The sequence below is a fragment of the Dama dama genome, chromosome 1 (genome assembly GCF_033118175.1).
Source record: "Dama dama isolate Ldn47 chromosome 1, ASM3311817v1, whole genome shotgun sequence".
Taxonomy (NCBI): domain Eukaryota; kingdom Metazoa; phylum Chordata; class Mammalia; order Artiodactyla; family Cervidae; genus Dama; species Dama dama.
In genome coordinates, this window is record NC_083681.1 from 38637835 (window position 1) to 38653716 (window position 15882).

At 38.2% G+C, this 15882-nt stretch overlaps 1 protein-coding gene across 1 annotated transcript; it reads left to right on the forward strand.

Moving 5' to 3' along the window:
• Positions 1-233: 233 nt before the first annotated feature.
• PSMA1 (proteasome 20S subunit alpha 1) lies at positions 234-13167 on the forward strand. Its single transcript, XM_061147211.1, has 10 exons — positions 234-360; positions 1652-1696; positions 1975-2076; positions 2196-2299; positions 4198-4286; positions 4912-4982; positions 5108-5237; positions 7643-7722; positions 11534-11644; positions 12797-13167. Exons 1-10 carry the CDS (start codon positions 358-360, stop codon positions 12851-12853), a joined length of 792 nt encoding a protein of 263 aa, XP_061003194.1. The 5' UTR covers positions 234-357; the 3' UTR covers positions 12854-13167.
• Positions 13168-15882: the final 2715 nt, after the last annotated feature.

Below are 15882 nucleotides of genomic sequence, written 5' to 3' on the forward strand. Positions count from 1 at the left end.
GGTAAGAAACTGACAGAAGTCGGCAACACGCAGGTAACTTCACCAAGAACCCAAGGAGGGGTACTTGGTAGCTGCAGCCCAGGAGCTCCCAGCTCCCGCGGGCACTCCTGGCTCAAGGTTTCCAGCCAATCTCAGTTCCTCTAGCTTCCCAGGCCCCTCCCACTTCTGAGCCGCCTGAGAGCTTTAACAGCGCGGAGGCCAGGGAAGCCTATCGATATCTCTGGAATAAACTATTCTACCCTGCGCCGCCGCCGTCAAAGTCCGCAGCCTTCTCTGTAGATCGCCGAGCGGAAGCTTCGGCAGTGCTGCTCCATCCGCAGGCTTGCAGGAGGCCGAAGCCAGGCTCGCGCCGGAACCATGGTGCGTTGGATTCCGAGCTGAGGCAGGGTTGGGGAAGAGGTCCGCTGGCTGGCGGTTGGGGAGCTTCTTCTCATGCCTTCCTTAGAGCGGTCCGGGGCCATGGGACTTGGGAACCGTACCCGACGGGATGGTTCAGGCGGTGATTCAGCATCTCCGGCCTGGCCGGGAGAGTGGAGATCGGTAGGCTGTGCTGCCGGTGCGACCTTTCCCTGGGGTTTGTTTCGCTTTCCGCCGGGCCTTGAACAGTATCTTCTCGGTCTACCAGCCGATTTCGCTCCTCAGGTTCCTTCAGTCGAGTAGATTCCGAGCGGTCCAGAGAAGGACCTAGTGGTCTGTGTGGGAGAGAGGAAAAATAGGGGCTTAACTTCAGACCTCCTTGTACTGCCAATTGCGGACTTGATTCCAGGGTTTGGGTTGCTGCCTGCATCGCGTTCATTTTCTTGGCGGGTCCCTCTGCAATCTTTTTCTTAGATCTCTGTCAGAAAGAGCCCTTTTCAATCACTTTGTCTAGCCACCTGATAGGTACAAATGAGTGAACCGAAGCTGATATTAGTGATGAAATCAGGGTTATAATATAGAGCTCAGGGATTCCGGGCCTGTCCCTGCCATTCCAGCGCTCAGCCTTCTCAACCCCATGATTTGTCTCCTAAGTACTGTGCTGGTGGACTTGTTTTAATACCGTCTTTAAAGCAGTAATGGGTCTGTTTTTATGGCAATTTCTGTCCACTTCTGACTTCTTGGGGGACATTCTTGTGGTCATTACGTTCAGTATGTGCCTTTACATATTCAGTATGAATGTTTTAAGTGCAGTGAAGGTTCAAAGATAAATCAGACATATCCCAAATCATAGTATGAGGCAGAAAAGGAAGTGTAGATCAAGAACTGGTGGGAGTATGTTTTGAGATTTGGGGAGAAAAGATGAAGATTTCGAGAGGTAGACATTTGAGCTGACTTAAGAAAAGGTAATGCTTTTGACCATTTATTAGGGTCTGATATAAGGGAAGAATATAAGCAAAGATAGAAAGGAAAGTGGACACATAGGAACCAAGACTGGTTGGGAAGCTAAGTACCATCTAGATCCGCCCTGCCCGTGTCCAACCCCCCACCCGCAGCTCCTTATAAATGTAAAATTGGCTTGCAGCTGATTACAGTCGTAATCTTCCAGTGAGACTGCTTTTCCTTAATGCTGGATGGAGAGAGATGGGAGAACATTTTTTAATGATAGAGCTTGTTAAGATTTTGAATTTGTAATGTTCTTGGGTTTAATAGGTCTTTTTTCATTTACTTTCAGTTTCGCAACCAGTATGACAATGATGTCACTGTTTGGAGCCCTCAGGTAAAATGTTTTATATTATTCCTGTGAAGTGACTTTTGGTGACTGCAATGTGTTTAGAAGCTCATGGGATTGTAGGAAGTGAGAAAATGGAATATAATCATTTTATATGTTCCTGAAACCTAAGTTTATCATTAAAATCAGTCTTTTAGTTTTAAGAAACAGCATTTGAGATGTAACTATGCTCACTTGAGATTTGGTATCACTAAATTATTTTAAATATATATAGAAAGGTCTTGTAATGACTCTAAGGTGTGTTGGTGGTTTTTTTTTCATTTTAGGGCAGAATTCATCAAATTGAATATGCAATGGAAGCTGTCAAACAAGGTTCAGCCACAGTTGGTCTGAAATCAAAAACTCATGCAGTGTTGGTTGCCTTGAAGGTAAGTAAAGCAATAAATATATCTTCCTCCTTTAGAAAACACTGTAAAATGTTAGTTTCACTATATAAATAGTAAAATTATAAACTTACTCTTTTGTCTTAAATGATGTTTCTATTTAGAGAGCACAGTCAGAACTTGCAGCTCATCAGAAAAAAATTCTCCATGTTGATAACCATATTGGTATCTCAATTGCGGGACTTACTGCTGATGCTCGACTGTTATGGTGAGTATGATCCTGGAAAACAAAAGAAACATCCCTTTTGATTCATAATTGATTACATTTCTAGAAAAGATCCAGATATTTTAGGAAGTTGTCTGCCAGAGTGTTTATAAGTTAAGATTATTAATACCTTGATGGATTCAGGCTCAGTTACTAAGTATTCCATTTCTTGATCACTGTAGCAGTAACTAATAGGATTAACCATATTAACATTAATGCTTTTTAGAAGTCATTGAATAATGTATGACTTGTTGACTCGGTATATATAGTTTGATGTTAGATCTGAGAAGAGCTTGACACTTCAGGTTTCTGAAGGATCAGCTGAACCACCCTTGCTGTCTTTAATATACCAGTATTCATTTGACATTTATTTTTTGCAAAGCTCAATGCTGGATACAAAGAGTATACAAAGGTGAATCAGACATAAATCTCATCTTCTAAGAGCTTAAAATCTAGTAGAATATCTGTAATACAAGGTAGAAAGTGGAGAGCAACAGGTATATTTCTGTGAGGGTAGGATGGGGGTAAAGATTATTTCCGGTTGAGAGGCATAGTGCAGATGAAGAGCTGGGGCTTTGGGATTACACAGTCTTTAGTTCCCACGTTTAACACTCAATCTGATATTGCTCTAGTTATTCACACTCTCAGTTTTTTTAGTATTTTTTCTTAAGGTTATTGATAAATAGCTTAACATGTAGAATACTTCATACAGCATCTTTCAGTGTATGTGTTGGTAAGTGGTAGGTAGTTAGCCACAAGTAATCTCTTGTCTGATTTAATTAGGAAAGGAGGAATATAAACACCAAGGACAATTAATAATGATGATGTTTAAAATTTTCAAGTTATTTGGTGAGTTCCCTGCTTTCTTAGGTCAGCAATATAGTAACTGCATTGGTATTTCTGTTAGCTGTTGAAAATATATGTTGCATTGTCAAATGTTTTACTTAACCCAATCTTTCAAAAATATTGTCATGTCACATGTAATCATTTAAAAGCTTTATTAATAAGATATTTTACATTGTTTATTGCACTAAATCTTTGAAACTTCATGTATATTTTATACTGAAGACACATCTTAATTCAGACTAGCCACTTTTTCAGTGCTCACTAGTCACTTGTTATTAGTACCTGCCATATTGAGCAATGCAGTGTTAGACAGCCTTGGGAAATGGACTTAAGTGATAAGTAGTGAACAACTAGCTTGGTTACCGCAGCCAACATTTGATCATCGAATGTGACACACATAAACTAGACAGAGCATTATGAAAGAAAAGTTTATCCTTTTGGCTTTAATAGTTAGGTGTGAATTTTCTTTTCCCCAGTGTTGCATTTGCTTGCATCTTGTCGGGTTTAAGAGACTTAGCAGTGTAGTGTCTCCCTAGAGTGCTGCTATGGAGAGAAGTGACATGGACAGGAACGTGTTAACAGCGCCCTGGGATGGATTCAGCTTCTTCTGTTTGTTCTATTGGGGAAATTTTTGTCAGCTTTCAAGGAAAAAAGCAAAGAAGTTATTCTTTTTGATAGCTCAAGACATGGAATTAAGACAGTCTTGTTGACAGTGGCAAGGGTAAGAGAAGAGAGATTGCTTTTTTCCTATTGTGCAGCCTTTTCTTCTCTGTTCTGTAAAGTGCTCTGAGGCAAAGGTTATCAAGAGCTAAGAAACATGTAGTCACAAACTTAGGTAAAATTGTTAAAACTTTAAGGTTAGTCACTTTCAATAATAGAACATCTAAAATATAGAGATTTGATAGAAAAATGCATCCTTGTCATTATATGTTTATGGTTCCATTGTATGGATGTCACTCATGTAAACATCTGGAAGAAACCAAAAAGAAACCAAATTATTTGATTAGAATGACTCTGTGATTTGAAATTACCAGCTTTTCTTGTTTCTTTTTCAGTAATTTTATGCGCCAGGAGTGTTTGGATTCCAGATTTGTATTTGACAGACCTCTTCCTGTGTCTCGTCTTGTATCTCTAATTGGAAGCAGTATCCTTTTTATTTATGCATTTATTGTAGCATTTATGGATGTAGACTTTAAAGGGTCTTGATACTTAATTGTTATGTTACTTATTAGGAATATGATAATATATAACATAGGTAAGATTGTGCAAACTTTAAGTTTAGTCACTTTTCAGTAAAAGAATGCCTAAAGTCTTTAGAAGGAGAGTTGGAGGGAGTTTTACTATGGAAGGATAGATTCTAAATGAGTTGGGTTTTTCTTTGTATCAACCTTTATAGATAAGCAGTTAATATGTTCCAGATATAGAAAAGCCCAATTTCAGAAAAACTGAGCATCAATTTTAGAAGAGATTTAATGTTTTTTTATTGGTGGTTCTAGATGTTTCCCCCAAATCCTTGCCCCTTATATCCAAAATGAATGAAATTCTCTACACCAGATAAGATCATCTTGCTAGCACTCACTTCGGGTTTGGTGGATAGTCAAACATCTTTTAACACTAAACCAAAGAAATACTTGTTTTATTTTCTTCTTCTTGGGGTAGTGGATTATGCAGCAATTTAAAAAAAACAGAACTCTTTTTGATAATGTTTAATTTGAAATTAAAGATAGTACTGTACTTCTTGTTAGAACAAACTCTTTAACTAGTTTAAGAAACCCAGATACCAACCCAGCGATACGGCCGGAGACCATATGGTGTTGGGCTGCTCATTGCTGGTTATGATGTAAGTGCATAGAGTATTGTTATATTTTAATGATTTTTTTTTTTTTTTTTGAAACTAACAAATTTTCTAATTTTTAGCTCAATCAGAGTCAAGAATTATGCAGTGTATTTTTCTTCTATTTGTAGGATATGGGCCCTCACATTTTCCAAACTTGTCCATCTGCTAACTATTTTGACTGCAGAGCTATGTCCATTGGAGCCCGATCTCAATCAGCTCGTACTTACTTGGAGAGACATATGTCAGAGTTTATGGAGTGTAAGTGATTTTTCTTTTTTGCCCTCCTAGTCTTTATGTAGTGAATAAACACAGTATCCTACGTGGAAAAAAAAAATCTGCTTCTCTTGAAAAGATTAAGCCCATGAACTGTATATTATTTCTGCCATATATAGTAGTTTTTACTTTCTCTGGCTACCAGGGTAGTTTCAGTCACTGGTAGAACGTTTTCAAAATATAACTGTATTCGTTACCTTGAAGATTCTTGATTCAGTTGGCCTGAAGTTTTGTCCTAGCCAGAGTTGAGAGCCACTGTACTAGTTACCACTTGTAAATTCTGTTTACAGCTTTTATTTTTCTGTGATTCTTATTTTTAGCCACATAGACATTTCTGCAATAAGTAGTCCATAAATAAATAAATCAGTTTAGCTGTGAGAAAGAAAAGTAAAAGATGTAACATGATAATAGGGCAGGTTTTCAAATGGTTTGCTTATGCAAGGATCTTAGATTTTAACACATGCTTTTTATGTATCTATTAAGGTAATCAGGTGTCCACCACCACCCTGCCGCTCCGCCCCCCCCCCCCAACCCCGCATTCTATTGTGGTGTATTGCGTTCATTGACTTATTTTTTTAATTTATTTTTCTATTGAAGGATAATTGCTTTACAGAATTTTGTTGCTTTCTGTCAAACCTCAACATGAATCAGCCATAGGTATACATATATCCCCTCCCTTGTGAACCTCCCCCCATCCCCTCCCCATCCCACCCCTCTAGGTGGATACAGAGCCCCTGTTTGAGTTTCCTGAGCCATACAGCAAATTCCTGTTGGCTATATGTATTTTACTTATGGTAATGTAAGTTGCCATGTTACTCTTTCCATACATCTCACCCTCTCCTCCCTTCTCCCCATAAGTCTGTTTCTCCATTGCTGCCCTGAAAATAAATTCTTCAGTACCATTTTTTTGATTCTATATATATATGCATTAGAATACAATATTTATCTTTCTCTTTCTGACTCACTTCACTCTGTATAATAGGTTCTAGGTTCATCCACCTCATCAGAATGGACTCAGATTTGTTCTTTTTTATGGCTGAGTAATATTCCATTGTGTATGTGTACCACAACGTCTTTATCCTTTCATCTGTCAGTGGACATCTAGGTTGCTTCCATGTTCTAGCTATTGTAAATAGTGCTGCAGTGAACAATGGGATACATGTGTCTTTTTCAATTTTGGTTTCCTCAGGGTATATGCCCAGGAGTGGGATTGCTGGATCATATGGTGGCTTTATTCCTAGTTTATTAAAGAATCTCCATACTGTCTTCCATAGTGGCTGTATCAATTTACATTCCCACCAACAGTGCACGAACATTCCCTTTTCTCCACACCCTCTCCAGCATTTATTGTTTGTAGACTTTTGATGATGGCCATTCTGACCGGTGTGAGGTGATATCTCATTGTAGTTTTGATTTGCATTTCTCTAAAATGAGCAGTGTTGAGCATCTTTTCATGTGTTTGTTAGCCATCTGTATGTTTTCTTTGGAGAAGTGTCTGTTTAGGTCCTTTTCCCACTTTTTGATTGGGTTGTTTGTTCTTCTGGCATTGAGTTGTACGAGCTGCTTGTATATTTTGGAATTAATCCTTTGTCACTTGTTTCATTTGCTATTATTTTCTCCCATTCTGAGGGTTGTCTTTTCACCTTGCTTATAGTTTCTTTTGCTGTGCAAAAGCTTTTACGTTTAATCAGGTCCCCCTTGTTTACTTTTGTTTGTATTTCTGTTACACTAGGAGGTGGGTCATAGAGGATCTTGCTTTGATTTATGTCATCGAGTGTTCTGCCTAGCATTCATTGACTTTTGAATGTTCAGCCAGCTTTGCATTCCTGGGACAAATCCTTCTTGGTCATGATGTATAACATAAATTATATATACGTAAAATGTTTATGGAAACATACAAACATTGCTGGATTTAGTTTGCTGATATTTTGTTGAGGTTTTTGTGTGTTAATCAGGGATACTGATCTGTACTTTTACTTTCTTTTGGTAGCTTTGTATAGTTTTGATATCAGGGCAATATTGACCACATACAAGCAATTGGAGACTCTTTTATAAACAGCAAATACAGTGACAAACGTTTTACAGAATACATTTTACAAAACTTTGAGCTGTAAAATCCTGATTTGTATCAGGGTTTTAATTTAACTTAGCATAAGAAAAGGGTAACTTTAGTAACAAAAACCATGTATTCTCTCATTAAATAAAACAATAGCAATCTAATAATAGATTATTAGAAGATTATATGGCAAAACACTAGACTTTTTTTTTTATTATGATATACTTAGTGTGTTACTAAAACCATGATTTCAGACTATAGACCTGACAAATAAATAAAGGAAGCCTAGCGTGAAAATAGAATTAAGAAATAATTGTGAATTTATTATATTTAGGCAATTTGAATGAACTGGTTAAGCATGGTCTGCGTGCCTTACGGGAAACCCTTCCTGCAGAACAGGACCTAACTACAAAGGTAAATATAACATTTTCCAATTGGGGATACTAACATTATCGTTTAATCATTTATTTTACAAATGTAAGTAATAGGGGTGTGTATACTTCGAGTTCTTTAATTTGCAAGATGGTTTCCTCGGCTCATTCTTTCTCTTTAAGGTATTCACTAAATGACTGATTTTGAAATGATTTTTAAACATTTCTTTTTGGTATAAAGCAATAAAACATATAATTCTGTTGCAGAATGTCTTTCATCAAGAGATAGGAATATCTTTATATTTTTAATATACACTGAGCACCAATCACATGCAGGCAGTAGGCACTGAGAAAATATAATGCATACAACAAACATCTTGGCATTCCTGGGACATACATCCAGGTGGGCAAAGAGAGACAGTGTACCCACAAGTAGATTATTTAGGATATTAGAATGTGGTAAATGCTTAGAAAAAATAAAACAGATTTAAAAGGAGAAAGAATGGCCAATAGGGTATAAGAAGGAGGCATGGTGGGTATAGAGTGGTGTAAGATGGTCTCACTGAGAAAGTGAAATTTGAGGGAAAGATGTAAAAGAGTTGAGAGAGTGAACTATGCCTATGGGGCCTTGAGTTCAGAATGTTCCTAGTATTCAACATAAGGAGGCCAGTTGTGTTGGAGTCAGTAATCAAGAGGAGCTGCTGCTGCTGCTAAGTCGCTTTAGTCGTGTCCGACTCTGTGCCACCCCATAGACGGCAGCCCACCAGGCTCCCCCGTCCCTGGGATTCTCCAGGCAAGAACATTGGAGTGGGTTGCCATTTCCTTCTCCAGTGCATGAAAGGAAAAGTGAAGTTGCTCAGTCGTGTCCGACTCTTAGCGACCCCATGGACTACAGCGTGCCAGTCTCCTCTGTCCATGGGATTTTTCCAGGCGAGAGTACTAGAGTGGGTTGCCAGTGCAATCAAGAAGAGAAGAAGGAATAAAGTCAGAGAGGTAATGGAGGCCACATAGCATATGTCTTATAAACATTATAGGTACTTTGGATTTTACTCTGAGTTTGAGCAGAGCAATACTGTGGCTTGATTTAGATTTTAAAAGTCACTCTAGTTGCCATTTTGAGTGGGGGCATGGGTGGAAATAGTTTCAAGGCTGTTATAGTAATTCAAGTGATAGACTGTGATAGATTAGAGCAGAGTCATAGAGTTGGAGATGATGAAAAGTGGTTCAATTTTGCATATGTTTTGAAATTAGAACCAGAAAGGTTTGCTAACAAATTGGTTGTGGGGTATGAGTTAACAAATGCCTTTAGCATTTTTGCCTGAATAGAGGAAGGATAGACTTATGATTACTGAGATGGATGAGACATTTGGAGGAACAGATTTTGGGGTTAAGGTTGTAGAGGAAGATCAGGCAGTTAGTTTAGAACATACAAAATTTGAAATGCCTCTTGTTTGTCCATTTGGTGATACAGAATAAGTGATTATTGGATGTTCACCCCCTAGAGTTTGTTGGAGATTGGTTTATCCTAGAACTGAAGTTTTGAAGTCTTTGTGTAAAAATGGTATTTAGAGACTGGCCAGGATTAGATTTCTGAAAGATTAGAATAAGTTTGAAGACAAGTTTGAAGACTTGGTCAAGGGTACTCTATCCTTGAGAGATTAGAAGGTGAGAGTAGGAATCAGCAAAAAGGGACCGAGAAATATGCCAGGGAGGTAGGAGGAAAACATGGAAAATGAGGCATCTTTAAAAGGAAATGAAGAAACTGCAGTCATCCATTGGAATCAGTGGTAGGGGAATTAGTTCCAGAATCCCCTACCATGGATCCCTAAATCCAAGGGTGCTTGGATTTATGTAAATGATGTCATACTTGCATATAGCCTATACACAATCCTCCTGTATAGCTGAAATTATCTCTAGATTACCTGTGTCACCTAATACAATGTAAATGCATGTAAATAGTTCTAATTGCAATATAAGTGCTGTGTAAACAGTTTTAAGTTTTGCTGTTCAGAACTTTCTGGAATTTTTTTTCCCCAAATATTTTTGATCCATGGTTGGTTGAACCCACAACTTACAAATGAAGAACCCACCAATAGAGAGGTGAACTGACTTTTAAGGAGAAGAGGGTAAAACATTGCCAGTAGGCCATAGAAGATGTGGACTGAGAATTAATTTAGATTAGCAGTGATGTTACTGAAACTTGACTAGACAGTCTTAATGGAATGGAGGGGAAAAGTGTGGTAGGAATAGTCAGGAGAAAATGAGAGAAATTGGAGACAGCTTTTCGGAGGAGACTTTCTGTTACGGGTCCAGAGAAAGGGGGTGCTGGTTGGTAGAGAATGTAGTGGGAAAAAAAGGGGTTTTGTTTTGGTTTTTTAAGATGGGAGAGATTACAATAGTTTGCTGCATGGTTATAAGAATAATCCAGTATCAAGAAAAAGATTTATGGAACTTCCCTGGTGGTCCAGCGGTTAAGACTGCACTCCAATGCAGAGGGCATGGGTTCCATCTCTGGTTGGAGAACTAAGGTGTCCTGCATGCTGCATAGCGCAGAAATAAATAAATAAACGAACAAGTAAAGATGTGCACTAAGTAGATTAAACATCATTATTAAGAAAAAAAAAAAGATAAAAACATCTATATAGGATAAAAATGAGAACTGCTGGACCAATCACCAACAGCATGTAGGTGAATAGGTAAGCTTCAGAGAGGACTGGGGCTCTTCATTCCCAGTAACACGAAGGGACAGAATCTAGGGACAGATATAGGAAAGACTGGATACTATGGGAGCTTATGAACATTCTCTTCTGATTGCTTCTGTTTTCTCAGTTGAATAGAAGCAAGGTTTTGAGCTGCACGAGAAATGGAGAATGTTAGAAAGAGTTGTCCAGGGAAGGGGAGATTGAATGATCTAGAAACTCATATAATACAACAAAAACTAAAGGTCTCCTTGAGGTTAATGATCACTAGAGAGATCATTTACCATATTATAAAATACATTTTGTTATGATTGGGTAATTAATAGTTAATATGTGTGTGAAGACTTTATGACCTGCATAATCTTTTTAAACAGCATTTACTATCATAAAAATAATTTTCTTTCAAAAAAATTAGGAAAGTACATTAAATTGTTTTTATTTGTTTGTTTTAAAAATACCTATAATGCCATCACTCCAAGATGACTGTCTTTTAAATTCTGGGCATACAGTTGACTGTTGGCATTTACAACTTGGAAAAGTTGGCTCAGGTATCTGGATTTCTGATTTTACATTTTTACTGAATCATAGAGAATGCCCTATATATCCTTAATGTCTCAAGTTCTCACTGAAATTTTAATCTTACGGGAGCTCTACTGTACTGGTTAGCATTCACTGAACATTTTAAGAGTTGCTTTTTAATTTTTCCATGTAGAACATAGTTCTGAGTCCCCTAAACTCAATATTTTAGAACCCAAAATTTATTTCCTTAAGAACCATCATGTCTTACATGTTACACAAGGAACAAATTTAATTATTTCTTAGAGTGTAGGCTTTACCTCTCAGATGGTAAAGAATGAAGGCTTACTTCTTAGCAAATGGTTTGTTTCTTCACACTGGTCTTCACATTTTGACTGTGAGCCAAGTTGCAAATTTCTAGGTGACGTAGACCTTCAGGATTATTCATGGTTATCAAAAGTGAATATTAAATCTGCATATTACAAAAGCTTACTAGTTTCCTTCTTTTTATCCCTAAGTTTTTTTGTCTCATTCAAGTGCTGTATAAATTTTTATTCAACTTTTTTCATTTTATCATAAGCATATTTCCAACCTAAATTCTCTTGAATTTTAATTTTTACCTTTTTTTTTCCCCTTCAGAATGTTTCCATTGGAATTGTTGGTAAAGATTTGGAGTTTACGATTTATGATGATGATGATGTGTCTCCATTCCTGGAAGGTCTGGAAGAAAGACCGCAGAGAAAGGCACAGGTATATAACTAATTATAACCAAGAGACTAATTCTATTGTAAATTGCTATTACTACCACAACTGTGTAAATCTACTGTTTTTGTATTTAATTATTGAGATAGGCTCATAATTCATGTGGCAGTAGGAAAACTAAGAACTAATACTGAATGGTTCAGTGATCTCCATGAAACACAAAAAGGGTGATTTGGTTCTCTGTTGTAGCTTCTCAGTTCTGTGTGTTGATGGGCTCAGCTAGATGGTTCTTTGGCTCATGTCACTTTGGGTGCCTCAAACATTGCATTCAGTTGAGGCGGTAGGGCTGGAACATCCAAGATGGCTTTACTCATGTGTCTTCTTTACTCACATTTGCTAGGTATCTTGGAGGGACAGCTAGAAGGGTGGCTGGGCCTGTCCATGTAGTCTCAGGGCCTGTCCTTCACCAGATTATCTCTGGCAGGAAGCAGCTCAGAGGTTGCAAAAGTTCAGAAGCTCAGAAGCGCAAGCTGCCAGGCATTCTTAAGGCTGAGGTCCAGGACTAGTACAGCATTCCTTCTTTACATTCTGTTGGTTAAAGCAAGTCATAGGGCTAGCCAAGATTCTATCAGAGGTGGGACTGAGAGAAAACTCACTGGTGACCAGCTTGGAAAACTAAGTTGACTCTTCACAAATATTGAGAAAAGGATCAAGAAGTACTGATGAATCTCAGGTTAAATACTGGCCTTTTTTGTCAAAAATTTGAATACACATTTGCTTTTATAGATGCTTATTTAATAGCTATGTAGTTGGGGGAAAAAAAAGTATCTTGTACAGAAATTTCTCCTACAGCGTGAATTCTTTTTTTAACTTGAAAAAGATGTTGGTATTATTTGGAGCAGCAAGATTTGCATTATTTAACTGCTGTTGGGAACAGTGCAGCATAGTACCTCACAGCTGCTTTGTTGGAAAATATTTTTGCTGTGTTTATTAGTGCTAAGGAGGAAAAGAATGTCTAAAGTGTGTCGGTTCTATTTTTAAGGCTAGTAGTGATAAGAAAAGCCTTTATTCTTGAGCAAAACAAAGTATGACGAAATGCTGGAATTGTTCATTGCTTTTTATTATGTAATATTTGTGAGTAAACGTGTATATTGGTTAAGTGTTCTTTTTACATACTTTCTTTTTTCTTCCTCTCTTAAGCCTACTCAACCTGCTGATGAACCTGCAGAAAAGGCTGATGAACCAATGGAACATTAAACAACAAACCAGTCTATATATGTATTGTCATACATGTAAGAATGCAGGAGCACATACTGATGACAATAATTTATACTTTGAACCAAAAGATGCAGAATGGTGGGATAGAATGGTATGTTTTAGGAATCAGTTCAGATGTGAGTTTTTCCTAAGCTGCCACCAAAACCATATAATTGGGTTCATTTTTCTTTAAGATGGTCTCTATAATCATTTTCTAGAAAGTATAGTTCTCTCTACTAATGTTTTTATATGAAGAACATAGTGTCTTTGTGGTTTTAAAGACAACTGTGAAATAAAATTGTTTCACCTGCTGATGTATCGTGGTTTTGCTTTTTAAGTAGCTTCAACTGTAAATAGTAGTCTGAGATTACAGCTGTGTCATCATCAATATCAATAACCTCAGATATGCAGATGACACCACCCTTATGGCAGAAAACAAAGAAGAACTAAAGAGCCTCTTGATGAAAGTGAAAGAGTAGAGTGAAAAAGTTGGCTTAAAACTCAACATTCAGAAAACTAAGATCATGGCATCTGGTCCCATCACTTCATGGGAAATAGATAGGGAAACAGTGGAAATAGTGTCAGACTTTATTTTTTTGGACTCCAAAATCATGGCAGATGGTGAACAAAACCTCAGGATCTTACAAGACCCGTTAATCTTAGAACGGAGCTTTGCAGAACCTGCAAAGCATAGCCACAATTCTCTCCTTCACTCAGAGAGTCCTCCAAATGATTCCCCTCACAACAGTTTTCACTCTTTAGCTCCACGGGTCCAACTCTCACATACATACATGACTACTCGAAAAACCACAGCTTTGAATAGATGGACCTTTGTCAGCAAAGTAATGTCTCTGCTTTTTAAAATGCTCTCTGGGTTGGTCATAGCTTTTCTTCCAAGGAGCAAGCATCTTTTAGTTTCATAGCTGCAGTCACCATCTGCAGTGATTTTGGAGCCCCCAAAAATCAAAGTCTCTCACTGTTTTCCATCTGTTTGCCATGAAGTAATGGGACCAGATGCCATGATCTTAGTTTTCTGAATGTTGAGTTTTAAGCCAACTTTTTCACTCTACTCTTTCACTTTCATCAAGAGGCTCTTTAGTTCTTCTTTGTTTTCTGCCATAAGGGTGGTGTCATCTGCATATCTGAGGTTATTGATATTTCTCCCGGCAATCTTGATTCCAGATTGTGCTTCATCCAGCTTGGCATTTTGAGTGATGTACTCTGCATGTAAGTTGAATAAGTAGAGTGACAATATACAGCCTTGACATACTCCTTTCCTGATTTGGAACCAGTCTGTTGTTCCATGTCCAGTTCTAACTGTTGCTTCTTGACTTGCATACAGATTTCTCAGGAGGCAGGTCAGATGGTCTGGTATTTCCATTTCTAAGAATTTTCCACAGTTTGTTGTGATCCACGCAGTTGAAGGCTTTGGCATAGTCAATAAAAATAGCAAAAGGGAAATTATAATCTCAAACCATCATTTCCTCATATCCTGCCCAGCCCTACTTTTAGCATAATCTTTAGCCTGCCTTCCATTATTCCTATGAACTGTGTATGTAAATACTGCAGTACAATTTTTATCTTGCTGCTGCTGCCAAGTCGCTTCAGTCGTGTCCGACTCTGTGTGACCCCATAGACGGCAGCCCACCAGGCTGTGCTGTCCCTGGGATTCTCCAGGCAAGAACACTGGAGTGGGTTGCCATTTCCTTCTCCAATGCATGAAAGTGAAAAATGAAAGTGAAGTCACTCAGTCGTGTCCGACTCCTAGCGATCCCGTGGACTGCAGCCAACCAGGCTTCTCCATCCATGGGATTTTCCAGGCAAGAGTACTGCAGTGGGTTGCCATTGCCTTCTCCACAATTTTTATCTTAGATCATACAAAATAAAATTACAGGAAGTCTGTTTTAAAAAAACAAAGCCAGGGACTTCCCTGGAGGTACTCTGGTTAGGCCTCCTACACTTCCCCTGTAGGGGATGCAGGTTCAATCTCTGGTCAGGGAACTAACATCCCACAAACCCTGTGGCACAGCCAAAAAATAAAAGACAAAGCCCGTAATCCAGAATTTTACTGCTCAGAAGCCCAAAGGAGTTATTTTCTGAGATTCATATCTTTCTAGAGAGGAACAGTTCACTCATAGATAGGCAACTTGGATTTTAGACATAATTCTACTAATTAGCTGCTTTTGACTTTGAGCAGTTGACTTAACCCTGCTTTAGGGAAATCCTTTGGAGAATTATTGTGAAGGTTAAGTGGGAAGATTTATGTGAATCTTAATAGGTTTAACTCTTTTGTGACTTTTTGAAGGGAGAGTGGTAAGAGAAACTCTAGCATCCTTGTTGAAGGAATGAAAAGTGAGAATGTTAATCGCTCAGTTGTGTCTGACTTTTCGACCCCATGGACTGTAGTTCGCTGGGCTCCTCTGTCCATGGAATTCTCCAGGCAAGAATACCAGAGTAGGTAGCTATTCCCTATTCCAGGGGATCTGCCTGACCCAGGGATCAAACTCAGGTCTCCTACATTGCAGGCAGATTCTTTACCATCTGAGCCACCAGGGAACTCCACCTATAACTAAATACAGGAATGTGGAGATAGTGGTCTCCACTCTGGAATCAGCTTCAAGAGCCTGCTGTTTGAGCTTGCAGTGAACCCACCAGTGCCACTTGCCCTACAGTGAAGTTGTGTCAAACTCATGAAACACAAAACAGAAAGGGAGTCATTCCACCTGTCTCCAGACTCAGTGGGTGTACTGATCTGTACTGTACTTTGGGGGAAATTTTAGTAATTTTTTTCAATATGTAATTTTAGTCTGGCACACTGACTTTAGAACTTAAAATCCTCCCCACCCCAATAAGATTCAATTCTATTTGTACAGAGTTCATTTTGATGCCTTTTCATGTTTTATCCAGTGTGTTATACTCAGTCATTCCATTTAGTCTGTGTTAAATAATAACATTCTTAATAATATCTTCATAAAACCTATCACTTTGATATAAAGATAACATTTAATTCACTTTGAATTTATTAGGCA

What these genes read in the sequence shown, in the direction of transcription:
- PSMA1 (XM_061147211.1), top strand. An exon ending in TGTATCTCTAATTGGAAGCA is followed by an intron (nt 4,287 to 4,911) that starts GTATCCTTTTTA and finishes AACTAGTTTAAG; the next exon opens with AAACCCAGATACCAACCCAG. An exon ending in AACAGGACCTAACTACAAAG is followed by an intron (nt 7,723 to 11,533) that starts GTAAATATAACA and finishes TTTCCCCTTCAG; the next exon opens with AATGTTTCCATTGGAATTGT.